At 34.8% G+C, this 23742-nt stretch overlaps 1 protein-coding gene across 2 annotated transcripts in view; it reads left to right on the top strand.

Moving 5' to 3' along the window:
• CSMD3 (CUB and Sushi multiple domains 3) overlaps positions 1-23742 on the top strand; it is a 1250820-nt gene that overhangs the window by 135547 nt on the left and 1091531 nt on the right. For both annotated transcript variants that reach the window (XM_056128239.1, XM_056128292.1), the window contains exon 2: positions 15626-15848. In XM_056128239.1, the coding sequence (XP_055984214.1) occupies positions 15626-15848 (223 nt within the window). The remainder of the gene's footprint in view (positions 1-15625; positions 15849-23742) is intronic.

Consider the following 23742-nt stretch of genomic DNA (forward strand, 5'->3'; position numbering starts at 1 on the left):
CATAAAGTGAAGCAGAGTAATTTCCATTTACAGTGCTGGTGAAATACCTTGTACTAGAATAACCTTTTCATAAAAGACAATTGTAAAAGCGCATAAAATTATGGGGTTGGAGAGACAGCAGATCAGACAGGGTGTTTGCCTTCAAATGAACTAACTGGATTTGATCCCTGGTATCCCTTGATTCATCCCATCTGAGTCCCTTTAGGAATAATTTCTGAGCACAGAACCAGGAGTAACTTCTGTTTATGTCCAGTTATGTTCCCTCAACTAGAAAAAAACAAAACAAAACAAAAAAACATAAAACCCAAAGAAATCAAATGCAATATTGATACAAATCTGTCCCTGTCACTGTCACTGTCCTCCCATTGTTCATTGATATGCTCAAGCGGGCCCAGTAACACAGTAACATTGTGAGACTCACGGATAGCTTGCCAGGCTTTGCCGTGCGGACGAGACTCTCGGTAGCCTGTTGGGCTTTCTGAGAGGGGCAGAGGAATTGATCTTGGGTCAGCAATGTTGGCTCTGATACAAATACAAATCGACTAATATAATTAGTAGATAATTTCTAAAACTATATGAATGCTAAAATATTAACAAGCCTAAATATTTGGCAAATCTTAGTGAATTAACTGGATAAAACAATAGTAGGATCTCTTTGAGTGCCACCAGAAATATTAGCTTGAAGTGCTAACAAAATATTTTTGAATTTTTCTAGAACTACCCATTAACACTTTCTAGCTATCCTGATAAATTTAACCTTTTTCAACTATTGCACCCTATAAATCAAGAATAAGCTTAACTGAGTATTAACACAAGGCTGATCACTAACAGTCAAAGGTATTCATTTTATTCTAGTATTTTCACAAACAAAATAGCATTCTCACAAACTAGTACAGAGAAAAGTGCAATGAAATTACTGTTTGATTAATACTAAAGCAGGCAAAAGTAGAACTAAAAGAAACAACAGATGAAACAAATAGAAAACAAATACATATAAATGATATTAAATTTATAAAATACTATGGTTAATATTACCTTATGAGCTAAGGAAAATTAAACATGACATATTAAATTTACCTTCACTAAATATATACAGATATTAAATTACAAATAACTGAAGGTAAACTACAAACATCAGAGAAAGTAGATACTACTGTACGACCACTAATAAATCTAAAGATCATGTCAAAATGGTACAGAATAAATTCACAAGGACATTATAATTATTTATAATTATTTTAACACTGTTAAATCTGCATACTGTCTAAATCTGTGGAATATAAAAATAAAAACTTGGAACAAACATCACAGAAATTTTTAGAAATTCGTGGATTAAGACACAGAAAACATGCTAATAATTTGATACATTTGGATAAAAGATATTTTTTATATTCCTAATAAATATTTTTTATATTCCTGATTCAGATAATAGATATTTTTTCTATTCCTGATAGATATTTTTTATATTCCTGATAAATTGATCCTAGTATATTCTACCGTGTCTATCTAAATTTGCATGTTTTAATTCAAAGTCAATGGTGTAACTTATTGGAGTATAACTAACAATAATTATAAAAAATAAGTAGGGGGAAAAGGAAAAAAGAGAAAGCATAAATATGCACTATGTTTAAAATAGTGTTCAAAATATCTGCACTTGTTGACATTTAACCTTTATAATTAGTTTTCCTTTTTGTCTGTGCGTTTGCTTGGGAGCCACACCTGGCAGTACTCAGGGTTAACTCGTGGCAGACAATGGGTACCATTTGTGGTGCTAGGGATCAAAACTGGTTTGGAGAGTACAAGGCAAGGCAAGAGCCTAACCCCTGTACTATCTGTTAGGTCCCACGTTCAATCTTTTTAAAAGGTGCACTTATGATCCGGATTTATAGCAGGGAAAAAAATAAGATTGAGTCATTTTAATAAAAGGAGTGCTGAGCTATGAAATTAGAATATTTGGCTTCAGATTCTGTGATTCACTGAAAAATTAGAATTTTAATGATACTATGAAATATATTTCAATTTTATTAGAGACACTAAAATAGACAGGAAGATGATACATAAATAAAACTCTTCTTTGGGGGAAATTTTAAACTGCAAATTTGAAGAGATTTTTAGCCCCTTCAGGAGGGATCCTTTAATGCAGAGTCAGGAATTAGCCTTGAGATCAGCTGGATGTGGCCTATAAAATAAACAATAACAACGATAAAAAAAAGGACTGAAAGAGGAGTGAAAGAAAGATATAGGCACAGAGGTTAAGGCACTTGCCTTTTATGTGGAAAATCTGGTCCTCCACTGGGTCTCACATAGGGTCACCTGGACACTGGCAGTTTCCCAAGAGCAAATAACCAGAAATCAATGTAAGCCCTGAGCACACTTAAGCATGGCCCCCACAGAATTAAAACAAGAAATACAACTAAAAGCCCAAAATTTTTACAACGAACACACACACACATACACACACACACACACACACACACACACACACACACACACCACGGATGCATGCATACATGCACGCACTTGAGTGGGAAAAGATATAAACTGCATTAAAAAGTAGGGTCATAATAAGAATTAAGACTGAAGGCAAGGAATTCAATTGGCTCTTATGAGAAGTTTAATAACGGCAACAACTCTGTTGCATTTGGTGTGCATGAATGGAACATAGCAGGATGTCTGGCATATATAGAAAATTCTTTTATTGGTTTACAATAAAGGAACTTTATGGCAAACAAGGCATAAGGTTATATAATGATAGACAAAGATTACGTATTCAGCAAACATTACAAATGCATTCCACCATAGATAGATATTTGATCTGACTATGCAATTATAGAAGAAAAGAAACTCATTACGGGGAAAGTTTCTGATAGGGTTTATAATAACCTTAGAAAATACATAATTAATATTTATATTTTAGAATGTTTTGTTGTTGTTGTTGCTTGTTTTTTGGCTATACCCAACTCTGCTCAAGATTTATTACTGGTTGGCTTTGTACTCAGGGATCACTCATGGAAGGTTTAGGGAACCAAACCTGTGCTTGGTTAGAGACTGAACCTGGATCTGATGCATACAAGGCAAAAAAAATGATAGACACTTGATATTGAGAAACTTAATGTAAGAAGAACAATTTTTCCATTTAGGGATGGAATCTTTCCAGGTACTACCTTATCAGGGCTATATTGGGCCCGAATTGATGTCAGGTTTCTAACCTGAGGCCTCTTCATGCAATTCATGTGCCTTCTGAGCAATAATCACTGGCCAACAGGGACATTTTTGCTAGTTTTCTGGCTCTCAAAAATAGAACAGCACCAAAAGGTATTCATTCTTTGCTATATAACCAAGAATAAACAAGCAAAAAAACCCAGAAAGCTTAGTGTTTTACACTACAATTTAGTTAATATATAGCCACAAACCACAGATAAATGTGACTCCCATTCTTCTTTACACCTAGAAAGACTGGGTGATGAGTCCCCTTTATGCTTACAAAGCTAGAATATGATTCCTCGCATCTTACAGGAGGAATGTTTGACACGCCCTTGACAGTAACAAACTTCAAGCTGAGTGGGATCAGAAGAGGTCAGTGGAGAGTAGTCAATATGTTCACTGTAATCCTGATAACAATTTAGCTCCTTTTATTAGGAGCTAATTAGGGAACATGCACTTCTTTTTCCTTATAATGATTGACACAGTAGCTTCAGTACTTTTTTTCTAACTGGGAATTAAAAGACAAGATACACAGATTTTTATTAAAACCAAGAATCTAATAATGAAATAGGAAATCATTCAAGTTTCAATAAAAGTGCTCCAAGAAGCAGTAAATTCTCAGATTGTATTAAAAGTAACATGAATGTCATCACTAGGTGAAAGAGATTTTAAAATTATGTGACATTTTAAAGCAATTATAATAAAATCCTAAATGGATAAAAATTGAAAGACATTTTTTATTTGTTTTTGAACTACATGTCGCAATGCTTAGGTGTTACTCTTGGCTTCACACTCAGAATTATTCCTGGTAGTTCTGGAGAAAAACCATTTAGTATGTTTGATATTTGAACCCAAGTTGACCTTGTGCAATGGAAGCATGCAACCCACTGTACGGTATCTCCAATCCCTGTTTGAAACATATTTCAATACATATAAAGTCTAAAATTTCCTTAGAAGAGGTCAGATAAAGAATCAAATAAGCGTGTTAGTCATGAAAAGTACAGGAAATGTACAATACCTGACAATACCTGATGAAATGCCTATTTGATAGGCTCAAAAGTAGAATGGTGAGAACAGAGATCTAAAATGTAAAGAAATTAGTCAGAACACGAAAAAGGTTGATGTAAGTTTGTTTTAAAGGAAGAGAGCATTAGTCATTAGTAAGGCATAAGAACTGCCAGCTGGCTGTGGTTCAAAAATAAAAAAAAATGAATAGTGCCTCAAGAACTCATGCTCTAAAATGGGATCTCACAAGTGTATATCTGTACTTATAAAAAAAAAAAGAGAGCAGGACCCATAAATTGCTCAAGAAAATAACTAAAACCTTTCCAAATTTTGCAAAAGAAATCAATCTATAAGATGCAAAGAACTGTTTGATTCCAAGTTACATAAACCAAGGTTCAGTGTGCTATGTTTATAATAATTAAAGGAAAACCTAGTAATAACAAAAATACTATAAATAGTCAGGAAAAAAGACCAAATAGGCATAGGTGAAGATCAGCCAAGATAAAGAACCTAAGAATATAGCCCTGCTGCAAACAAGCCTTTAAGAAAATTCAATCAGAACACTAGAATGTACATTAATTTCAACTACTAGAGTAATTTATACTAAGGTAGAACATAATTAATGCAACAGAACTTTAAATTTTTTTATTTAAAATAATCTAGAGTGTGTTATTTGGTTGCATGGAATCAAGTTAGAAATCACTGTCTGTCACTGTCCTCCCGTTGTTCATTGATTTGCTTGAGCGGGCCCAGTAACGTCTCCATTTTGAGACTTGTTGTTACTGTGTTTGGAATATTGAATACATCACGGGTAGCTTGCCAGGATTTGCGGTGCAGGTGAGATAGCTTGCCGGGCTCTCCAAGAGGGGTGAAGGAATGGAACCCGGCTCGGTCGGGCTGGCTGCATGCAAGATAAATGCCCTACCGCTGTGCTATCGCTCCAGCCCAAGTTAAAAATCACTAGCAGAAAATAAAAAGAAAACTTTCCAAAGATCTGTAAGCTAAAGGTCCTACTTATGTAATAGAATGGGATAAAAGGAAACATTCAGAGGAAGTGAAAAAAGTATTTTAAGTTGAACTAAGATGCATAATAAAAATGTTAGGATACAGTTAAAGCAGTACTAAACAGGACTTTTGTTTTGGTTTAGTTTTAGTATTATTCTTAGAAATGCACCTGGTTGCACTCAGAGTTTACTCCAAGTTCTGTACTCAAGGATCCCACTCTTGGCACAGGATGGAAAAACCATATTAATGCTATACCCAGCCGTGAAGTGCTGAGAAGTGGGTAAGTGGCCTGAAAGTCAAAGGCTTTACATTCTGTAATATCTCTCTGGCCTCTATTTTTCTTTATATTAAACACATTCAAAACTATCTATCAAACTCAAATGTTAATAAGATTCAACCACATTACTCATTTACTTCTCTGCAATATGCGCTTTAAGAAATTTCCCTCTTGAGAACTTTAATGACTAACACAAAAAATTCTCCTCCTATCTCAAAAAAGAAGCAACATTATGAATAGTTGTGTAAATTTCCATTAATAAAAGAAAAATCTGGGCAGGAGAGATAGTACAAGATGTAAGGTGACTACCTTGCATAGCCATCTAGGCTTTATCTCAAATATGACAATTAGTTCCCCTGAACACCATCAGGAGCAATCCTTGAGTATAGAGCCAGAAGTACCACTTGGCCTAACCCCAAAGAAAATAAATAAAAAATATCACGTGCTATATATTAAGTACAGATGCACAGTTTTGAACATTTAAATTAGATTATATTATCTCTCATGCTCATTTAAGGAAAACATTGAACAATAAAAATTTTGATCAAACAAAATATGTATAGGATTCATATGTTAAAAACTATATTGTCTTTATAATAATATGCTATTTATAAAACAGCATATTATTTAGATGAGAAGATCATTTAGATGAGAAGATACATTTCTAAATATATTTGTTTATCTTGACCAGTTTCCTGACTCACAGATCCTCAAACTCTTGAGATTTCCATAATATTGAGTGACGTAAGTTTCTTAATGTCTATTATGTGAATGCATTGACATTTAGAAACATCCATAGATGTTTCAATTATATTATATAATATAATATATAAACATTATGTAAATGCTTGCTACCAGGTGAATCCATGAAGTTATGAATACTGGAACTTTCAATGTCTTCATCCCTCACTTTCAATTCCCTCTTAAGGGAAAAGAGAGGGACTGAAGGTTAAATCAACAACTCAGTAACGTGTGTTCAGGGACTGGGTAGACAGCACTGTGAGTAGGATCAAATTCAGAAATCACAAAAGATCTGAGCAGAATAGTGTTTCTAGAGATGACAAGGAAGTACCAGGCAACTATCTGCATCTCTTCATTTAGGGTATTAATTTGTTTCTTTTAATATCCCTTATAAAAATGACAATTTATTGAGTATATGAGTTTCTTGAGTTCTGAAGACCCATCTTTGCAAAATAAAATACAAGGAGGATGTCCAGGGTTTTGATTTATACTGGGGAACCACTTTGCTATATAAACCAAGCACTGTGCTAGATTTCAGTACAGGAAAATTATTGAAACAACATTTGATTTGGAATAAGTGATAAGATGGAGTCAGAGTTTAATGCAAGAAATAAATGTTCCCTCCATCCCTGCAAAGCTTATTCTAAGACCAATTTCAACTAAACTTGAAGACTTTCTAGGAATATTTAATCTCTACATGTGGAGTCTGAGGTTATCACCTGGCATCTATTGTCAGAAATAGATGTTGAGATTTTGAACAAACTATTGTTGTGAATGATATCTGATAATTATTTGGTGCAGAGAAGCTCCGCATGTTGCCGCTTTGGAATCAGATTTAGAAATACATGCACTATATAATCTGACAAAGCAGAAAAGGAGGATCTAAATATGTAGAGAGACATACTGATTTTTTAGCATGGAAAATTCTACCTACCAAAAATATCAGTTTTCCCAAAACAGATATGTGGGTTTAATTTTTGCAAGTTTTTATTATAATAAACATCAATAAAAACATACTGAAATGTATTTGTAAGTGTAAAGGAGCTAACATTGCTGAATATGTTTGAAAAAAAGAAAGTGGGAAAATCAGTATATTTGATTTAAAGTCTGATTATGTAACTAGCACAATCAAGACTGTCATTGACAAAAAGACAGACACATAGATCAATGGGACAGAAGAGATCATTCAGAGATAAATCTATGAAACATTCCTAAATAATTTTGACAAAGGTATAAAGTATTTCAATGAAGAAAAATGAACTTATTAACAAATGATGTTAGAACAGTTGGTTATTCAAAGATTTAAAAAATTAGCAATAGCCTAAATCAAACTAACCATATTTTTAAAAGGGATTTTATTTTCAATGAGAAATTTAAAAGACGATTAAACTTTTAGAAAAACAAAGAGAACAGTATCTGTAGTATATGGATTATGCCAAAAAAAGGTTTTAGTATTTGGTTGGGGGTGGGGTGGAATTTTGGGCCATACCCAAAATTCTGGCTCTGCACTTAAGAGTCATTCCTGGCAGTGCTTGGGTTACCTTATACAGTGCCAGGGATTAAAAAATAAATGACCACATGCAATGCAAGCACATTAATCCCTACGCTATATCTTTCAGACCAAAGTTTTAGTTTTTATACCAAAGATCTATGAGAAGAAAAGGTGATAAAATAGACCCCATTAAATTTTAAAACTTTTGTTATGCTTAACAGTCCATTATGGTGAAAAGATGAGCTACGTAGTTTGAATAATATTTAGAAATCACTTTAGAAAAATGTAATCTCTAGGATTAATTAAAATTAATAATTCAATCATTATATGACTAATGAGAATATGTGAAAAATCAATTTCCAATAAAATTAAGTACTTTTAAATTTTTAATAAACTTTTTCAATTCCATTCTAATGAATTTCCCTTCCCACTCCAATCAAGGGTCTATAAATATTAGTTTATCTAGATTCTCAATTTTACTCAATTATCTCTCTTTGCCTATGTCACACTGTGTTAGTTGTTATAGTTTTGAAATATTGTTTACAGTAATAAAAGCAAACATTTTAATTTTTAAAAAAGTTCTATAAGTGGCTATTTTGGATCTCTTCATTTTACTTTGCATTTTAACATCACCCTATCAATTTGTTTCATAAAGTTACATTTTTCCTGCTGATTACTTGCATAACTGTCAAAGTGAATAAAATAATTCAAATATCTGTTGTACTTTTATATGCAAAAAAAGGAAATCAATAAATGATTCTAAATATAATTAGCTTAAAAATGTATAAAATACCAAGAAATAAACCAAAAGGTAAAAACCTTTACACTGTAATTCCCAAAAAACATAAAAATAGAATAAACACAAAGAAACCTCTTGTATTTATGAGCTGATATAATTTAATACTGGTAAATTTTCTGAATTATTCAAAGTCATATGCAAATCAAATGTAATCTCTATAGAAATGTTAGATACTTCTTTTATAAAAAAATTCATAATAAACATAAATATCTAACACAGCCAATGGATCTTAAGAAAGAGGGGCCAGAGAGATAGTGCAGTGGGTAAGGTGTTTACCTTGCATGTAGCTGACCTGGGTTTTTTCCGCCAGCAATGCACAGGGTCCTCTGAGCCTGCCAGGACCAGATAGCAGAACCTGGAGGTAGCTCTGAGCACCACTTGGTGTGGCCCTCAAACAAATGGCAGTAGCATAAGAAAACATCATGAAAACATGATGTAAGGCTGGAGACATGGTTTATTGGAAAAGTGAATTTGGCAAGCACCTCATGTCTATCTTTAACATTGCAAAGAAAAAGGAAGGAAGGAAGGAAGGAAGGAAGGAAGGAAGGAAGGAAGGAAGGAAGGAAGGAAGGAAGGAAGGAAGGATTGAGGATGACTAAAACTTTCTGCCTTACATTTTTCTGTTTCAAATGTATTGCACAATTACAGTAGATCAATCAATATGGTTGTAATATAAAGGCATAAAAATCCACCCATGCACAAAGCCGAATCAAGGAATCAGAATTACACATACACAAATGATCTTTGGTGTGGGTGCCAAGAATATATTGGGAAAGGGCAGACATTTATCAAATGTCTTTGAAAAATAGAATGCATATTTATAAAATAATTGAGATCCTAATTAACACTGCAACAAAATTTAAGACAAAAACGTTTAGTTACTTCAAGTAAAACTCACAATGTCAAGCTCCTAGAAGGAAAAAACAAGCAGATAAGTCTCAAATATATTCACCTTAGTAATCATTTTCTGGCTATAATACCAAAAGAATATGCTATAGTAATAAAAATACCCAAACAGGTTAGTGTTAAAAAAACTTCTGTGAGGCAAGAAATCAAGAGTGAAAGTCAATTTATGGAATGAGACATTTTTGTAAATTTTCTATATGAAATATTGAGTTAATGTCCAAAATGTGTACATAGGGTTAATATTAAAGTATATTAAAAAGATCACAATCAAATAACCAAAATTTGTGTGTAAAAGTATGCAATAAAATGTTGAACATGACTAATTATCAGAAAAATGCAAATTTGAAACCATTTTGTAGGGCCAGAGAGATAGTACACTGAACTATCTTACTTGCCTTTCATGTGTCAGACTGGGGTTTGATCCCTCATATCAAGTCCCCAAGTACTGTCAGAAGCGATCCATGTGCACAGAGCCAGGAATATGTCCTGAGCACAGCTGGGTATGGGTCTGAATTCCCCAAACACGCACACATGCAGCACACACACACAACACACACACACACACACACACACCACCACCACCACCACCACCCACCATTACCACCACCACCACCACGACTTGTGCCACCACCACCATATTAGCATAACCATTAAAAAAAAAAGGAAAGTAAACATTGGAAAGTATATACTGCTATTAAAATATAAAATGAAGCAGCCATAATGTTTGGGAGTTCCTAAAAGAAGGAAAATAAGAATCCAAGAGAAAGCACAGCAAGTAAGGTGCTTTCTTTGCACACAACTAGGCCATAAACAATCACCTGTGTCCACTATAAGTAAACACTTGGCATATCTGAGTGTAAATACAAAAGCATAAATAAATAAATTAATTAATAAAATTGCCCTATGAATATAATCATAAATCCAAGTTCTGGGTCTTTATATAAAGGAATAAAAATCATGATTTCAATGTGATGCTTGCATATCCATGCTCACTGCAACATTATTAGAATATTCAGGGAGTCAAAACAATCTGAATATTCACTGATGGGTGAGTGGATAAAGAAAATAATACACAATAATACACATATACAGTGGAAAATAGCTTTTAAAAAGAAGCAATGCTGCAGGGATATTCTTTGAGGAAATACTCAGCAAAGTAAACCAGGCTTACGTTATATTAAAAATATGGGTATTTGATCATTGTATAATCGAAACCCAAGCACAAAAATTTGTAAATCTACAACTGTACCTCATGGTGTTTCACTAATAAAAATTTTTAAAAAATGTGAATGTTTATATAATGAAAAGGAGTCAGGTCATTATAATAGCACAAATGTTTTGCAGCTGATCAATACAAATGTATATATCAACACATATATATATATTTTGGTCAAGGTAGTGGTTCATATGTAAAGAAATAATTAAAAATATTTTAAATGCTATACAAAATATCATTGTGTTGTCTTTTGCTGCGTAGGAAACATAATATAAAAAGGAGAATATATAAAAAGAAGAAAATTCAATCTTTATTATTAAATTTTGTTGATAATCTGACACAAGTCATATAACTTTCAGTGTTTTATAAGTATAAATAGATTCTGATTTTAGATAGACACTAAAAGTTAAAGGCGTGAAAAATATACACGCAAAGCTTTCCAAAGCTATCTCAGATTAAATCTATTTAAAGATACAGTAAAGATTTCCTAAGATGAGTTTTCCAGAAACAAGCACTACACTATCTGGATTAAACTGGCTTCCAAGTAACTTTAGAACAAAAATGTGCTCCTTGTTTTCCAAAGTGAGGGGCCTCGTGGAAGATCCAGGGAGCAGTAGTAACCTGAGGTGCAATTATGGGGTTGCTTTCTGCTTCTTCACGTGAAGGAGCCCGATTTCCAGCATATGCAGGGGCTGAAAACTGAGCCATCGGTCAAATAAATTTGACAACCTCTGGCTTACCCCAATCATAGCTCTTCTCAACCTGGAATTGTAATAATCTCTATTTCTTTGCTGTCTTGTGCTGTTCAGTCTGATCCATGAAGACTGGTGAGAATAGTGCATTCAGTTATGTTCTGTTTTGTATTTGGGTATTATGTGCAGCGGTGACCAGAGCTTACTCCTGGCTCGGTGTTCAGGGATCACTTCTGCTGGGTGTCAGGGAATCATATGTGGTACCAAGAATATAACCAAAGTTTGAACGTGTGTAAGGAAAGTGCGTGATGCTCTATACTATCTTAAGGAAAGTGCGTGATGCTCTATACCATCTCTCTGACCTCAGGATAATGCGTTCTTTCTATCTTTCTATCCCTACTGCACCATATCTGTGATGAATAGATGAATTAATGAGAGCTCATCATAGGAAATGTGTGGAAATAATGATGTTTTACATGTAGCGTATAAAGTTCAATGACAAGTTGTGAATTTATAAACTCAATTAGCTTTTAAGGGTATATGAACTTGTTTCATTTAGAAATATATTGTCTAAGAATATAGGACAGACGAATATGAATTACATATGAATAACCGAATAACCAGAAACCTAAGCATGTGTATCCTAAAGAGAAGCAATGATAAACTAAATATCCTTAATTTCCCCAAGTGGATAATCCCACCCTGACATGAGTGGCAGTCCCTGGGGACTGGATGCTTGTAGGCTTGCTTGCAATTCTGAGGTGTTTTCTGCTTGTGTAAAATAATGGACTCTCACAGAGAACAAAGGGTGATTTTGACTTTATGTAAAGGAAAGTTGAGCCAAATATGTTTAGGAACTTCAGCTTTAAAATGTATGTGTGGGGGGCTGGAGTGATAGCACAGCAGGTAGGGTGTTTGCCTTGCACGCAGCCAACATAGCCAACCATGGTAAGATTCCCAACATCCCATGTGGTCCCCCGAGCACCACCAGGAGTAGTTCCTGAATGCATGAGCCAGGAATAACCCCTGAGCATTGCCGGGTGTGACCCAAAAAGCAAAAAAAAAAAATGATAATAATAAAATAAAATAAAATAAAATAATTAAATTTATGTGTGAAATATAAGGTTATAGTTTATAAAAGAAGAATTATGAATGATGGTAGTTTATGATGTTAATTCAAATCCTAACCAAAGAAGAGAAAATAAAATATAAAGATAATATTTAATGTGCTGAATTTGTGAAAAATCTAGTATTGTTAAAAATCATGGTAGAGATGAGATGCACATTACATAGTAATAGTAGAAAAGTTTACACTTAATGAAAGCAGCTCAGCTGTATCTAAATATAATGTTCTACACTCCCCCATTTCTAGAATTACCCCGAAGGAGTTTATTTTAGAAACACATGCATATATCCACCCAGAGTTGATTTGATAGCTTTGGAACCACAAAAAGTAAAACCAACCAAAATTAACAAAATAAATTATAGTATAAAAATGTAGTACACTCTGAAACTCTGTAGTAAACTATAAATGGTGCAAAAGTATATCTGTAGACTCAAATTACTAGAAATATTTTACAGAAAGATTATAAATATTTAAAAATTACATTTTTGTATGTTTAAGTGTTAGAAAGATCATGCTTAATACGACTGACTCCATTTATGAAATGTTTTTTATTGAATAAAAAATCTGCATTTACCTTCCTGGAAATGTTCTGGAACAATCTATACTAAGCTAACAACAATGACTAAATTTGTTTTAAATGGAAGCAGAATTTTTATACGTTTAACAGCTCTATTTACTTCTGATGATTTCACATGTTAAAACTGTGAACCTAATATTGGAAAAATGTACTTGATTCTTATGAATAATGTGGTATTTATTTTAATCTGTGCATAAATAAAGTGAACAAGATTAAAATAATTTCAATTTTGCTAGAGAGAGGGGCAAAAGGAAAAGAAATTGAAGTACATGACTCAGCAGGCCCTTAAAAAATAAATGGACAAAACTGAGCATGTTATTTTAGGACATATGTCCTTTTTCTAAATCCATCAGGGTTATGGGCCTTGAGAATATATGAAACAGTCCATAGATCAGATTGTAGCTGATGGGATTCATGCTTACATTTAGTTATGAAGTTCAAATTGGAAGCTGCTCAGGCAGAAAACTAATAGAAATGGGTGATAGCTAATTAACCTACGGCTTCAAAGTAATTGCTCTGCAAGAAGCAATTTAAGAAGGACCTTTCTTTTTTATTTTTGAAAAATCATAAAATATCCTATATGACTTTTAATACATAAGCAAAAATGTATATAGCTACCCAAATATTGATTTTTAAAAACTTTTACCTGATCCAAATTCTTAGTAAGTTTTCAAAACGGAAAAGAAAAAAATAAACTATGCAGAGTTAACATGCTGAATATACAAATCTTAGGACACTGCAATTTATGCAGATAATAGGAGTTAATTCTGATTTAAATAGGTGTTCAAAGGGGAAAATTAGAGGGACAAGATTCCACTGATTATCCCCATCTCTGAGTCACAGACTCTCTGGCTGTCTCAGGAGATGCAGCTTCTGCAAAGTGCATGCTCAGAGACATTGCTACTCTAGCCAAACCATGTGCTTCAGGAAAGAAAGCATTGACTTGCAGGTCTGCAGGGCATCTCCAATCGGCCTGTGTCCATCCCTCAAAGTCTACAACACTGACTTCCCATATGCCATGTGCCACACATGCTTCTAAAGTGCCCTGTATAGGGGCTGAAACGATAGCACAGTGGGTTGGGCGTTTGTCTTGCATGTCGTCATCCGGGGTTCCATTCCCAGCATCCCATATGGTCCACTGAGCACAGTCAGGAGTAATTCCTGAGTGCAGAGCCAGGAGTATCTCCTTTGCATCACTGGGTGTGACCCAAAAAGCAAAAATAAAGTAAAATGCCCTGTATATATCTACCGCATCCTCATTCCTTCTCTTGAGAGAGAAGTCCCCAATTTCCTTCCTCGATCCATTTTCAAACATAGATGCTTACTTTGCTATAGGGCACTCTCCTCCATATAACTCCAGCATCTCTCCCATAAGGCTTCATAGCCAATAAGCTTCTGTTGCAATCCACAGGCAAGAAAATAACATTTGGATGGACAGATTTCATCAACTTTTGAACCCCTGTCTGCTTAATGGGATTGTATGACAAGAGTATAAGAGAACAGTGAACCCTGATGTCACATACTTTTACTCTGCCTTTGTTTACTACAGCTTTTGTTGGTTTTAGGTCCCAAGCCATTTATTGCTCTACTAGAACCGAGGTAGAATAGTTACTTTTTGAAATACATGCTAGAGCTGTGTAGAGCCACTTAATTAGCACACCTTACCCTCCAAAGGTAAATTTTATTCTAAAAACCTACCAAACATAATAAATTCTATTTTCAATTTTTCCTATTAGTGTTCATTTAAATTGAAGACTCTTTCAAAGAAAACATTCATGCTTTAGAATAATGGTTGTCTCTTAAATAATATCACAGATAATAAAGCAGATGTATGTGGAGGATTTCATTGAATGACCTTGTTTATAATTATTGCATGATAAACGAGTCTTGTAGTAAGATGTTCATGAGAAGTAACAAGGGTATATAGGTACAGGTTCTGAACACATGGTGATGTAAGGGAGATAACAGTACCTGCTAATTCCATTAGGCCAGAGAAATACTACAGAGAGGAAGGTCCTTTCCTTGCATATGGCGGATCTATGTTCAATCCCTGGGATCCTATAAAGTGTCTGAGCACTTCCAGAAGTGATTCCTGAGTTCAGAGCCAGGAAAAAGTCCTGAGAATCACCAGGTGTGAGCACAAAACAAAAGCAAAAAAAAAAAAACCCAACTCCACCCAAATGCAGTATCTGCTAAATTCATAACTGTCAATTAACAAATAACAGAAGGGTGGGAAGGGAGGAACCTTTGACCAGAGGTGACATGATAAGGGGTGGGGTCATGTTTTCTAGTCCTGTGGTATGTGATAACATTGTACATTGGTACCATAAACTTGGACACTGTTATAACACTATTACATCAATTATAATCTAAACCAAAAAATAATTTCAAATAAGTCTTCCAGTATTTTTAACTTTAAAAATGAGAAAATTTACAGAGTTCTTGAGTAAATCATCCTTTATATTATTACCACTCAGGTTTTGGAGAAGCAAGATTTGAAAAATTAGTTTTCTGCTATAATTTTTTCTGTAAAATTTTCATATAATTTTTATGTAATATTAAAGTCTGTTTATTTTTCATTGCAGGTTTTATTTATACATGTGGTGGAACTTTAAAAGGACTTAATGGCACTATAGAAAGCCCTGGCTTTCCATATGGATATCCAAATGGTGCAAACTGTACATGGGTAATTATAGCAGAAGAACGAAATAGAATACAAATTGTTTTTCAGTCATTTGCTCTAGAAGAGGAATATGACTACTTATCCTTATATGATGGACATCCTCATCCTACAAACTTTAGGACAAGGTAAGTTTATTTTGAAAGGAAAAATGAAGGGAAAGTATTTTACAGCTTATTTTCAAGTTTGCGGTGCAATTACAGTAAAGGCATGTGCATCCTCTATGATTTGTTTGGAAATGTATTATTCATGTGCCAATTAACTTGGTATCTTTGATTTTATAATTTCAGTATACAATTTTATCAAAAAAGAAGATAAATCAAACTGTAACAATGTTAGAATGGTCAAAGATATTATGTTATTTAAAAATACTATGACTGTGGTGGGAGCATTAGTACAGCGGATAGGGTGTTTGACTTGCATATGGCTGACCCAGGTTTGATCCCCTGTACCCCATGTGTTCTTCTGAGCACCACCAGGAGAGATCCCTAAGTGCTGAGATAGGAGAACCTCCTGCAGTACCACTAGGTTCGACCCCAAAAGTTAAAAAGAAATACTATGTCAATGCTTAATTATTTATACGTATAATTCCTTTTTATGTGAAAACACATCATGTAATACATATTTCACTGAATGAAATGGACTGAATTTTAGAATAATATAAAACAAGTGGGTAAGCTTTACATAGTATAGTCATAATATCTAAATATTTGAGAGTGACCTTATCATGTCATTAAGTAGGACATCTCTATTTCTGTCTATGCAAATAATAAAATTATCTATTTATAAGCAAGTTGATAAAACAGATGTGAAAATTAGCTGGCACCCTGTTATTTAAGAATTTTGTTAGAGTTTCACTTTAAAAATAGGATATATAAACATAGGAAATATATGTGTAGTCTTATAAAATCTTCTTTTGAACATAGGTCAGCTCTAGCTCAACCAAGAAATTCAAAATGACAGTTTTTTAATATTCTTATAATTTACCAGAATGCGTACTATTTTTGGAAACTCTAGTAAATTCATTTTTTTCACATCTATTTATTGAAAAACTTTAAGAAGATAATCAGAATAGCTAAGTATTACTCACCTATTTAATGTATGGCTATATTTAAGATCTGTGATTCTGGTTGATAACTTGTACATAACATCATCATTTACCATCTTCCATATAGTTTGGAATTATTTCTCATTTATTTTGAAAGGAAAAATGAAGGGAAAAATTATTTTCCGATTTTGTGTAAAACATGTAACAAAGTGGGGGAATGGTTGGATGGGGAGGTAAATTTTGCATTCTAATACTGGGTCTATTCTGTTGGTGTATTGCTTGATAAATCCATGTCAACTCGTATTGCTTAAAGTGGGAGATAGTAAGAATGTATATAATGCTATATATATCTTAGAATATTATTTTAAATATGTCATAAGATGCTCAAAAACTGCTGCTTGTATAACATATACATAAATGAACATTTTCCAGTTACATTGATAATGATGAAGGCTTGAGTTGTTTCAAACCATATCTATACAAAAAAGTCATGCAACTGATTATAGATGTTTCTTTTCTTTATTTTATATATATTAGAGTGTTTCTAATTTCTTCTTCCTTTTACCTTATTAAATTCTGTACATTAATTTGGTTCAAAATAAATAGAATGGCACACCATTTAACGTGGTACTTCACCTATTGTCAACATCATACAAGTTGATGATGTTAATGATGAGCGTCTTTTGTTAATAACACACGATTAAGTCAACATAGAAACAGCACTCTGTATGTATGAGTTTGTGTGTCTGTGTGTCTATGTGTCCATGTGCATGAATGTGCACGCATTTCAGCCTAAGTGTGCGGGTGTAGGTAGCAGCTTTCTCTTCCACTTTCCCCAGATCACAGAGTTTGAGAGAAAACTAAAGGCACTACTCAGACATCCAAGACAGCTACAATGAGATATTAAAAAGAAACAAGTTCAATGACTATTATGTGCATCCTTATTCTAATAATTATGCTATACATTATAAATGAAAATATATTAAAAAAGAAAGTTCTCCAACAGGCATGTCTTGTAGTCCTTACATTCAATTTGAATAACATCTATTCTCTACAGATTGCAGATTCTCTCTGAATATGTGAAAACTTTGTTTCATCTTCTGCTCTTAAAAAATATATGTTGAACCTCTTGGAAGTTAAAGGACATTGTTGAGTGGGAAAAATTGATTTGTAGTTCTCAGTTTTTTCTCCCTTAAACTTTATATAGGGCATCATAGCATTTAGTTTGAAGAAATTTTATGATGAATGATTATAATGCAATGAGAGCTAAAAATATTGCCCTCAACTTACTTTTTAGCAATTCCCCTTTTACATCTTACACTGTGATAAGCATTTGATATTTATTACAGTATATTATTTTTTATTCTCCTCCACTCGAGCAAATCGATGAACAAGGGAAGGACAGTGACAGTGACAGTGACTACTCAATGTTAAAATATTTCTATCATCACTCTACAACTTGAGAAAATGAGGCTTACATTTCTTGCTCAAGGTGAAAATTGTTGACAATGGTATGGGGCAAAATTATCATTGCAAATCAGATTTGTTTGAGTTCAGAGTTAAAGCTAACAAAACAACAAACAAAAGAACCCCATGATTTATGAACTGATATAAAATTAAAGCCCATATTTTTAAGTTTTGAATTAGATAATCAACAGAGACAAATATCTTAAACATGTAAATATATGACAAAATAAAGATAAATTTAAATTTACCTTATTTGTTATAAAGTTTAAAAGTATGTTTCACAGAATTTTGTTCAATGTGTATGAACAATACATATATTGATCTTACTATTAAAGAATACAATTATTAATATTCAAACTGATTTTACTTTTTGCAGTAAAAACATATATTTAGCAACAAAAGTCAAATTCTTATTTCTTTTAAGGATCAAACTGATTTAAATTGGCAGAAGAAGGTGACAAAATGTGTAACGTACAGCCCCTTCCAGACTGTGTTTATGTACAGAGTCTGCTGTTCAATTAGAAGTCAAAACTGCTCCTGGCATGTTAATTCATTTTTGTGTCTATCTTCTTGATTCAACATTTTTCTTTTGTTTCTCTAACATTATGAACTAATAAAGGGAATTATAAATTGTCTGGGACTCTGCACCAGGCTGTTTTCACTCAGGGCGCCTCAGAGTGGGGTGATGAGAGCCAACCCCGGCAGCTGATATCCACTAGCCAACAGCCGCCACACTTCAAACGCATCAGAAGACATTTCCTACCCGTTTTCCATGACTGCCACACCATATTTGATGGGATTCAGACATTAGAGAGAAATGCATGTATGTACCTCTCAGAGAGCCTGGCAAGCTACCAAGAGTATCCTGGCCACATGGGCAGAGCCTGGCAAGCTCCCCATGGCGTATTAGATATGCCAAAGACAGTAATGATAACAGGTCTCATTCCCCTGACCCTGAAAGAACCTCCAGTCATTGGGAAAGACAAGTAAGAAGAGGCTGCTAAAATCTCAGGGCTGGGAGGAATAGAGATGTTATTGGTGCCCACTTGAGTAAATCCATGAACAATGAGGTGACAGTGACAGTGATAAATTGTGTATAGCTTTATATATATCATAAATGTATACTAACAGTTTATTCCTTTCCAAGACAACCAATGTATAATTTTTTCAATGGCATGCTATCTATGCGTGCCTTGCAAGAATGTGACGAAAAGATTATTTTTACCTGGCCTTATTATTTGAAAAAGTGAACATATTGGATTTAGGAAACAAAATTTCATGTTTTTAATGTATTCACTAAAACTCCAAATTTTGATAATCCTGTTTATTTTCTGGTGATTTAGCAAATGAAATAAACTTACGAATTTAAAATTTATATTTATATTTGTGTCTGCATGTGATATTAGCAACAAATCATTGAATGAGTTCTTTATAGATATAACTTTTAAGAAGATGCTTAAATATATTGTCAATAATGCCTAAGTGTCTGCATTAATAAGTAAAAGATTATAAATAAAATATATACATATGAAAAATTGCCAGAATAAACACAGCGTATTCACTATATGTTAAACACTAATAAATTATTTAAACTGTTGACAGCTAGGAATAAAAAAATCATTTTTAATCTTGTAGAGGGCAACCTTAAGGGTCATGAATGAGTGCTATTATATGGAAAACTGCTGAGAAGTTTGTCTTGTCCTTTTCTTATTTTTAAAATTGTAAATCACAGTTTTAATTGACAAAGTTATTTTGAAAGTTGTAAAGTGATTTACAAAGTTATTCATAGTGGAGTGAATTACCATGTTATTCATAGTGGAGACGCATGAATACAACGCTCCGACACCAATTCTACCACTAGTGTCAAAGAGTCCCCCAGTGCCCTTCAAACCATAATTTTCCTCTTTAACAGGTGTAATTTGAAGTTTGGCTATTGTAGCTTATGTTCTTGGCTCTACGGATAATTTATGTACTTTTACATACATCTGCACCAACAGTGCGCCTAACGTCCCTGACCTTTGCACCTGTCCCCCTGCCTCTGTATCTTCATATCCCACATATGAGAAAGATCATTCTGTGTCTGACTTTTTCTAATTTCCAGCCCATCCCCATTGCGGCAGATTTTATCTCATTTTTTTCCTGATAGTCATTGAGTACAATACCAATTTTGATACCTAGTAATTTGTTCTCAGACACTTCAATTGTTTCTTGGTTTTGGCTGTTGTGAATAGTGCTACACTGAATATAGGAGTAAAATGTCTTTTCTGAGTATATGTTGGGCCCCTGAAGTAGGTGCTGAAAAACAGAAGTGCTGCCTTCTATGGAAACTCAATTCTTAGCTGTTCTTTACTTTGTATATTTGTTTTAGTTTTTAGGCGTGTGATGCTTAGGGCTTATTCCTGACTTTATGCAAAGTAATTTTTCCACTCAGTGCTCAGAGGACCACATGAGCTTCCAGGAATTGAACCTGTGTTAGCCACACACAAGACAAACACACTATCTACTGCACTATTATCTCCAGACTCTCAGTTCTTAGTTTTTGAAAAGTATCTGTAAATTTTCCATAAAGTTTGGACTAGTGAAGTTTCCACAAGCAGTGACTGATGAATCCTTATTCCCCCTCATCCACATCAACACAGGTTATTTTTGCTTTGTAGTATGTGTCTCACCAGTGTAAAATAATGTCTCATTGCTATGATTTTCCTAATGATCAGAGAAAAGCATTTTCATATATATCTTGGCCATCTGTATGCCTTCTCTGAGAACATTTCTGTTCATTTCTTCCCTTCATTTATATATATATATATATATATATATATATATATATATATATATTTCTTGTAGAGTTCTACTAATGCTTTATATATTTTGGATATCTACCCTTATTGGTGGGGTTGGGGTGATAGCACAGCGGGTAGGGGTTTACCTTGCACATGGCTGACCTGGGTTTGATTCCTCTGCCCCTCCTGGAGAGCCCGGCAAACTATCAAGAGTATCCAGCCTGCATGGGAAAGCCTGGTAAGCTACCCATAAAGTATTTGTATGCCAAAAACAGTAATAGGAAGTCTCATAATGGAGATGTTACTGGTGTTCGCTCGAGCAAATTGATGAACATTGGGAGGACAGCGCGACAGTACTACAGTGTTACCCTTATTAGTGGAGTGGTAGGCAAATATTCAATCACAGTTTGTGGCCTTTGGTTAATATTTTCTGCTTATCATTTGCCTTGTAGTGCACAATCTTCTTAGACTGACTTAATCCCACTTGTTTATTTTTGTTTCAGTTTGCTTAACCAAAGGTATTAAATATTGAAGATATCTATAGCTTCAATGTCAAGAATTGTTCTACATATGTTTTATTTTCTGAATGTAATTTATAGATTTAGGTCTGATATTTATGACTTCTGTGCATGGTTGCAGTGTTAAGTTTCAATTCTCTAAACAGTTTAAGCAATCTCTGTCTATGTTTCTTGCCATGTTTATTACACCTATGTTGCTGTACTGTAGGCATCTACTGTCTTTGGTACATTCTGGGTCTCTTCAATCTGTGCAGAGGTTCTACAGAGATGGGAAGTTCTGAGCTTCAATCCCGTCCAACAGTAGTCCTGTCCCTTTCTCTTTTTATTCTCTTGGTAGTTATAGTTCAGAGATTATTCCTCTTGTTATCCATTAATATCTTACATCCTCATTCATTTGTTTGCATCTTCTTTCTCTTGACACTTAACTATTGTTTATAGCCGATATATATTAATCACTTAATCACTTAACTTCCCATTAGTCGTCGATTTGCTCGAGCGGGCGCCAGTAACGTCTCCATTTGTCCTTGTCGCGTGCTAGTGTAGCCCAATGGCATCTGTTCGCTCCGGGAACATGAAGGGCCTCAAACCGGTCGTTCATGATCTTCACGAAGAAGTCTGACCATCTGGAAGGTGGGCAGCCACGCGGTCTTTTGACATCCCGTGGAATCCAGTCGGTAACAGCTCTAGTCCAGCGGTCGTCTTTAAATCTCATTAATTACGTGACCAGCCCATCTGATTTTGGACACCTTGGCATATGAGAAAGCGTCCCTGATTCTTGATCGTCGACGGATGTCAGAACTCCGGATTCTCTCTCTCATTTGAGTGAAACGTGATATTCCAAGCATAGCTCTTTCTATTCTTCTTTGGGAGACCTGAATAGCGTTCTCATCTTGTTTGCATAGGGCCCAGGTTTCTGAGGCATATGTTAATGCAGGAAGAACAGTGGAATCAAAGAGATGTGCCCAGAGCCAGAGGTTCTTTGTCCTCTTAGCTATTTCTTCGATGTTCTTGAAGGCCTTCCAAGCCGCTCTCTTCCTCCTGCGCAGCTCGGGTGCCAGGTCATTTGTCATGTTGACCTCTCGACCTAGGTACACATAGCTGTTGCATTCGGAGATGGTCGTTCCATTGAGAGCGAATGGGGCGTCAGGAACAAGGCTGTTTCTCATAAACATTGTCTTCGTAAGATTCAGCTGTAGTCCTACCTTTCCACACTCACGGTCAAAGTCGGCCAGCATTTGTGCTGCTTGGCTGATGTTTGGTGTTATTAAAACAATGTCATCAGCAAAGCGGAGGTGATGTAGTTGCCGACCATCTATCTTCACTCCCATTCCTTCCCATTCCAGTCGTCACATGATGTTCTCGAGGGTGGCACTGAAGAGTTTTGGTGAAATGGTATCACCCTGCCGCACCCCTCTCTTGACATCAACGATCACTTCTTTGTAGAATGGTGAGATCCTAGTAGTGAATCCGCAATACAGCTCACGGAGGATCCTGATGTATTGGGCTTGAATGCCCTGATTGGCTAGGGCTTCAATGACCGCTTCCATCTCAACAGAATCAAAGGCCTTCTTTAAATCAATGAACGTTAAACAGAGCGGCATCTTGAACTCCCAAGAAAACTCAATGAGTTTGGTTATCATGTGGATATGGTTGATGGTGCTGAATCCTTTGCGGAACCCTGCTTGCTCGCATGGTTGTCCTTCATCTAGTGTTCTGCCAATCCTATTTAGGATGACTCGAGTGAACAACTTGTAGATGACAGACAATAGGCAGATCGGGCGATAGTTGCCAATGTCATGGATGTCTCCCTTCTTGAACAGTAGTACGGTCCAGCTGGTTTTCCATTGGGACGGAACCTTGCATTCAGACAGGTAGCGAGTGAAGAGCTGAGCCAGTGTATTGATGAGTACTGACGGTAGGTTCTTCAGGTGTTCAGGTCTGACCTTGTCTGGGCCGGGTGTTGTTTGTTTCTTTACCGACGAAATGGCGTGTCGGATTTCGGAAGGGAGAACGTTGGGAACGACATATCCATCCTGTGGAATTTGGTATGTCGGAAAGTGGACATGGCTATAGAAGAGATTTGAGTAGAATTCATGGATAATCTTCTCCATTGCAGTTCTGGAGGATGTGATGGATCCATCAGGACGTCGGAGGGCAGTCATCTTGGTCTTATAGTTGGCAAAGGACAGGCGGGCGTTACGAATACTTT

The sequence above is a fragment of the Sorex fumeus genome, unplaced genomic scaffold, assembly GCF_029834395.1.
Source record: "Sorex fumeus unplaced genomic scaffold, SorFum_2.1 ptg000002l, whole genome shotgun sequence".
In the NCBI taxonomy this organism is placed as follows: Eukaryota; Metazoa; Chordata; class Mammalia; order Eulipotyphla; family Soricidae; genus Sorex; species Sorex fumeus.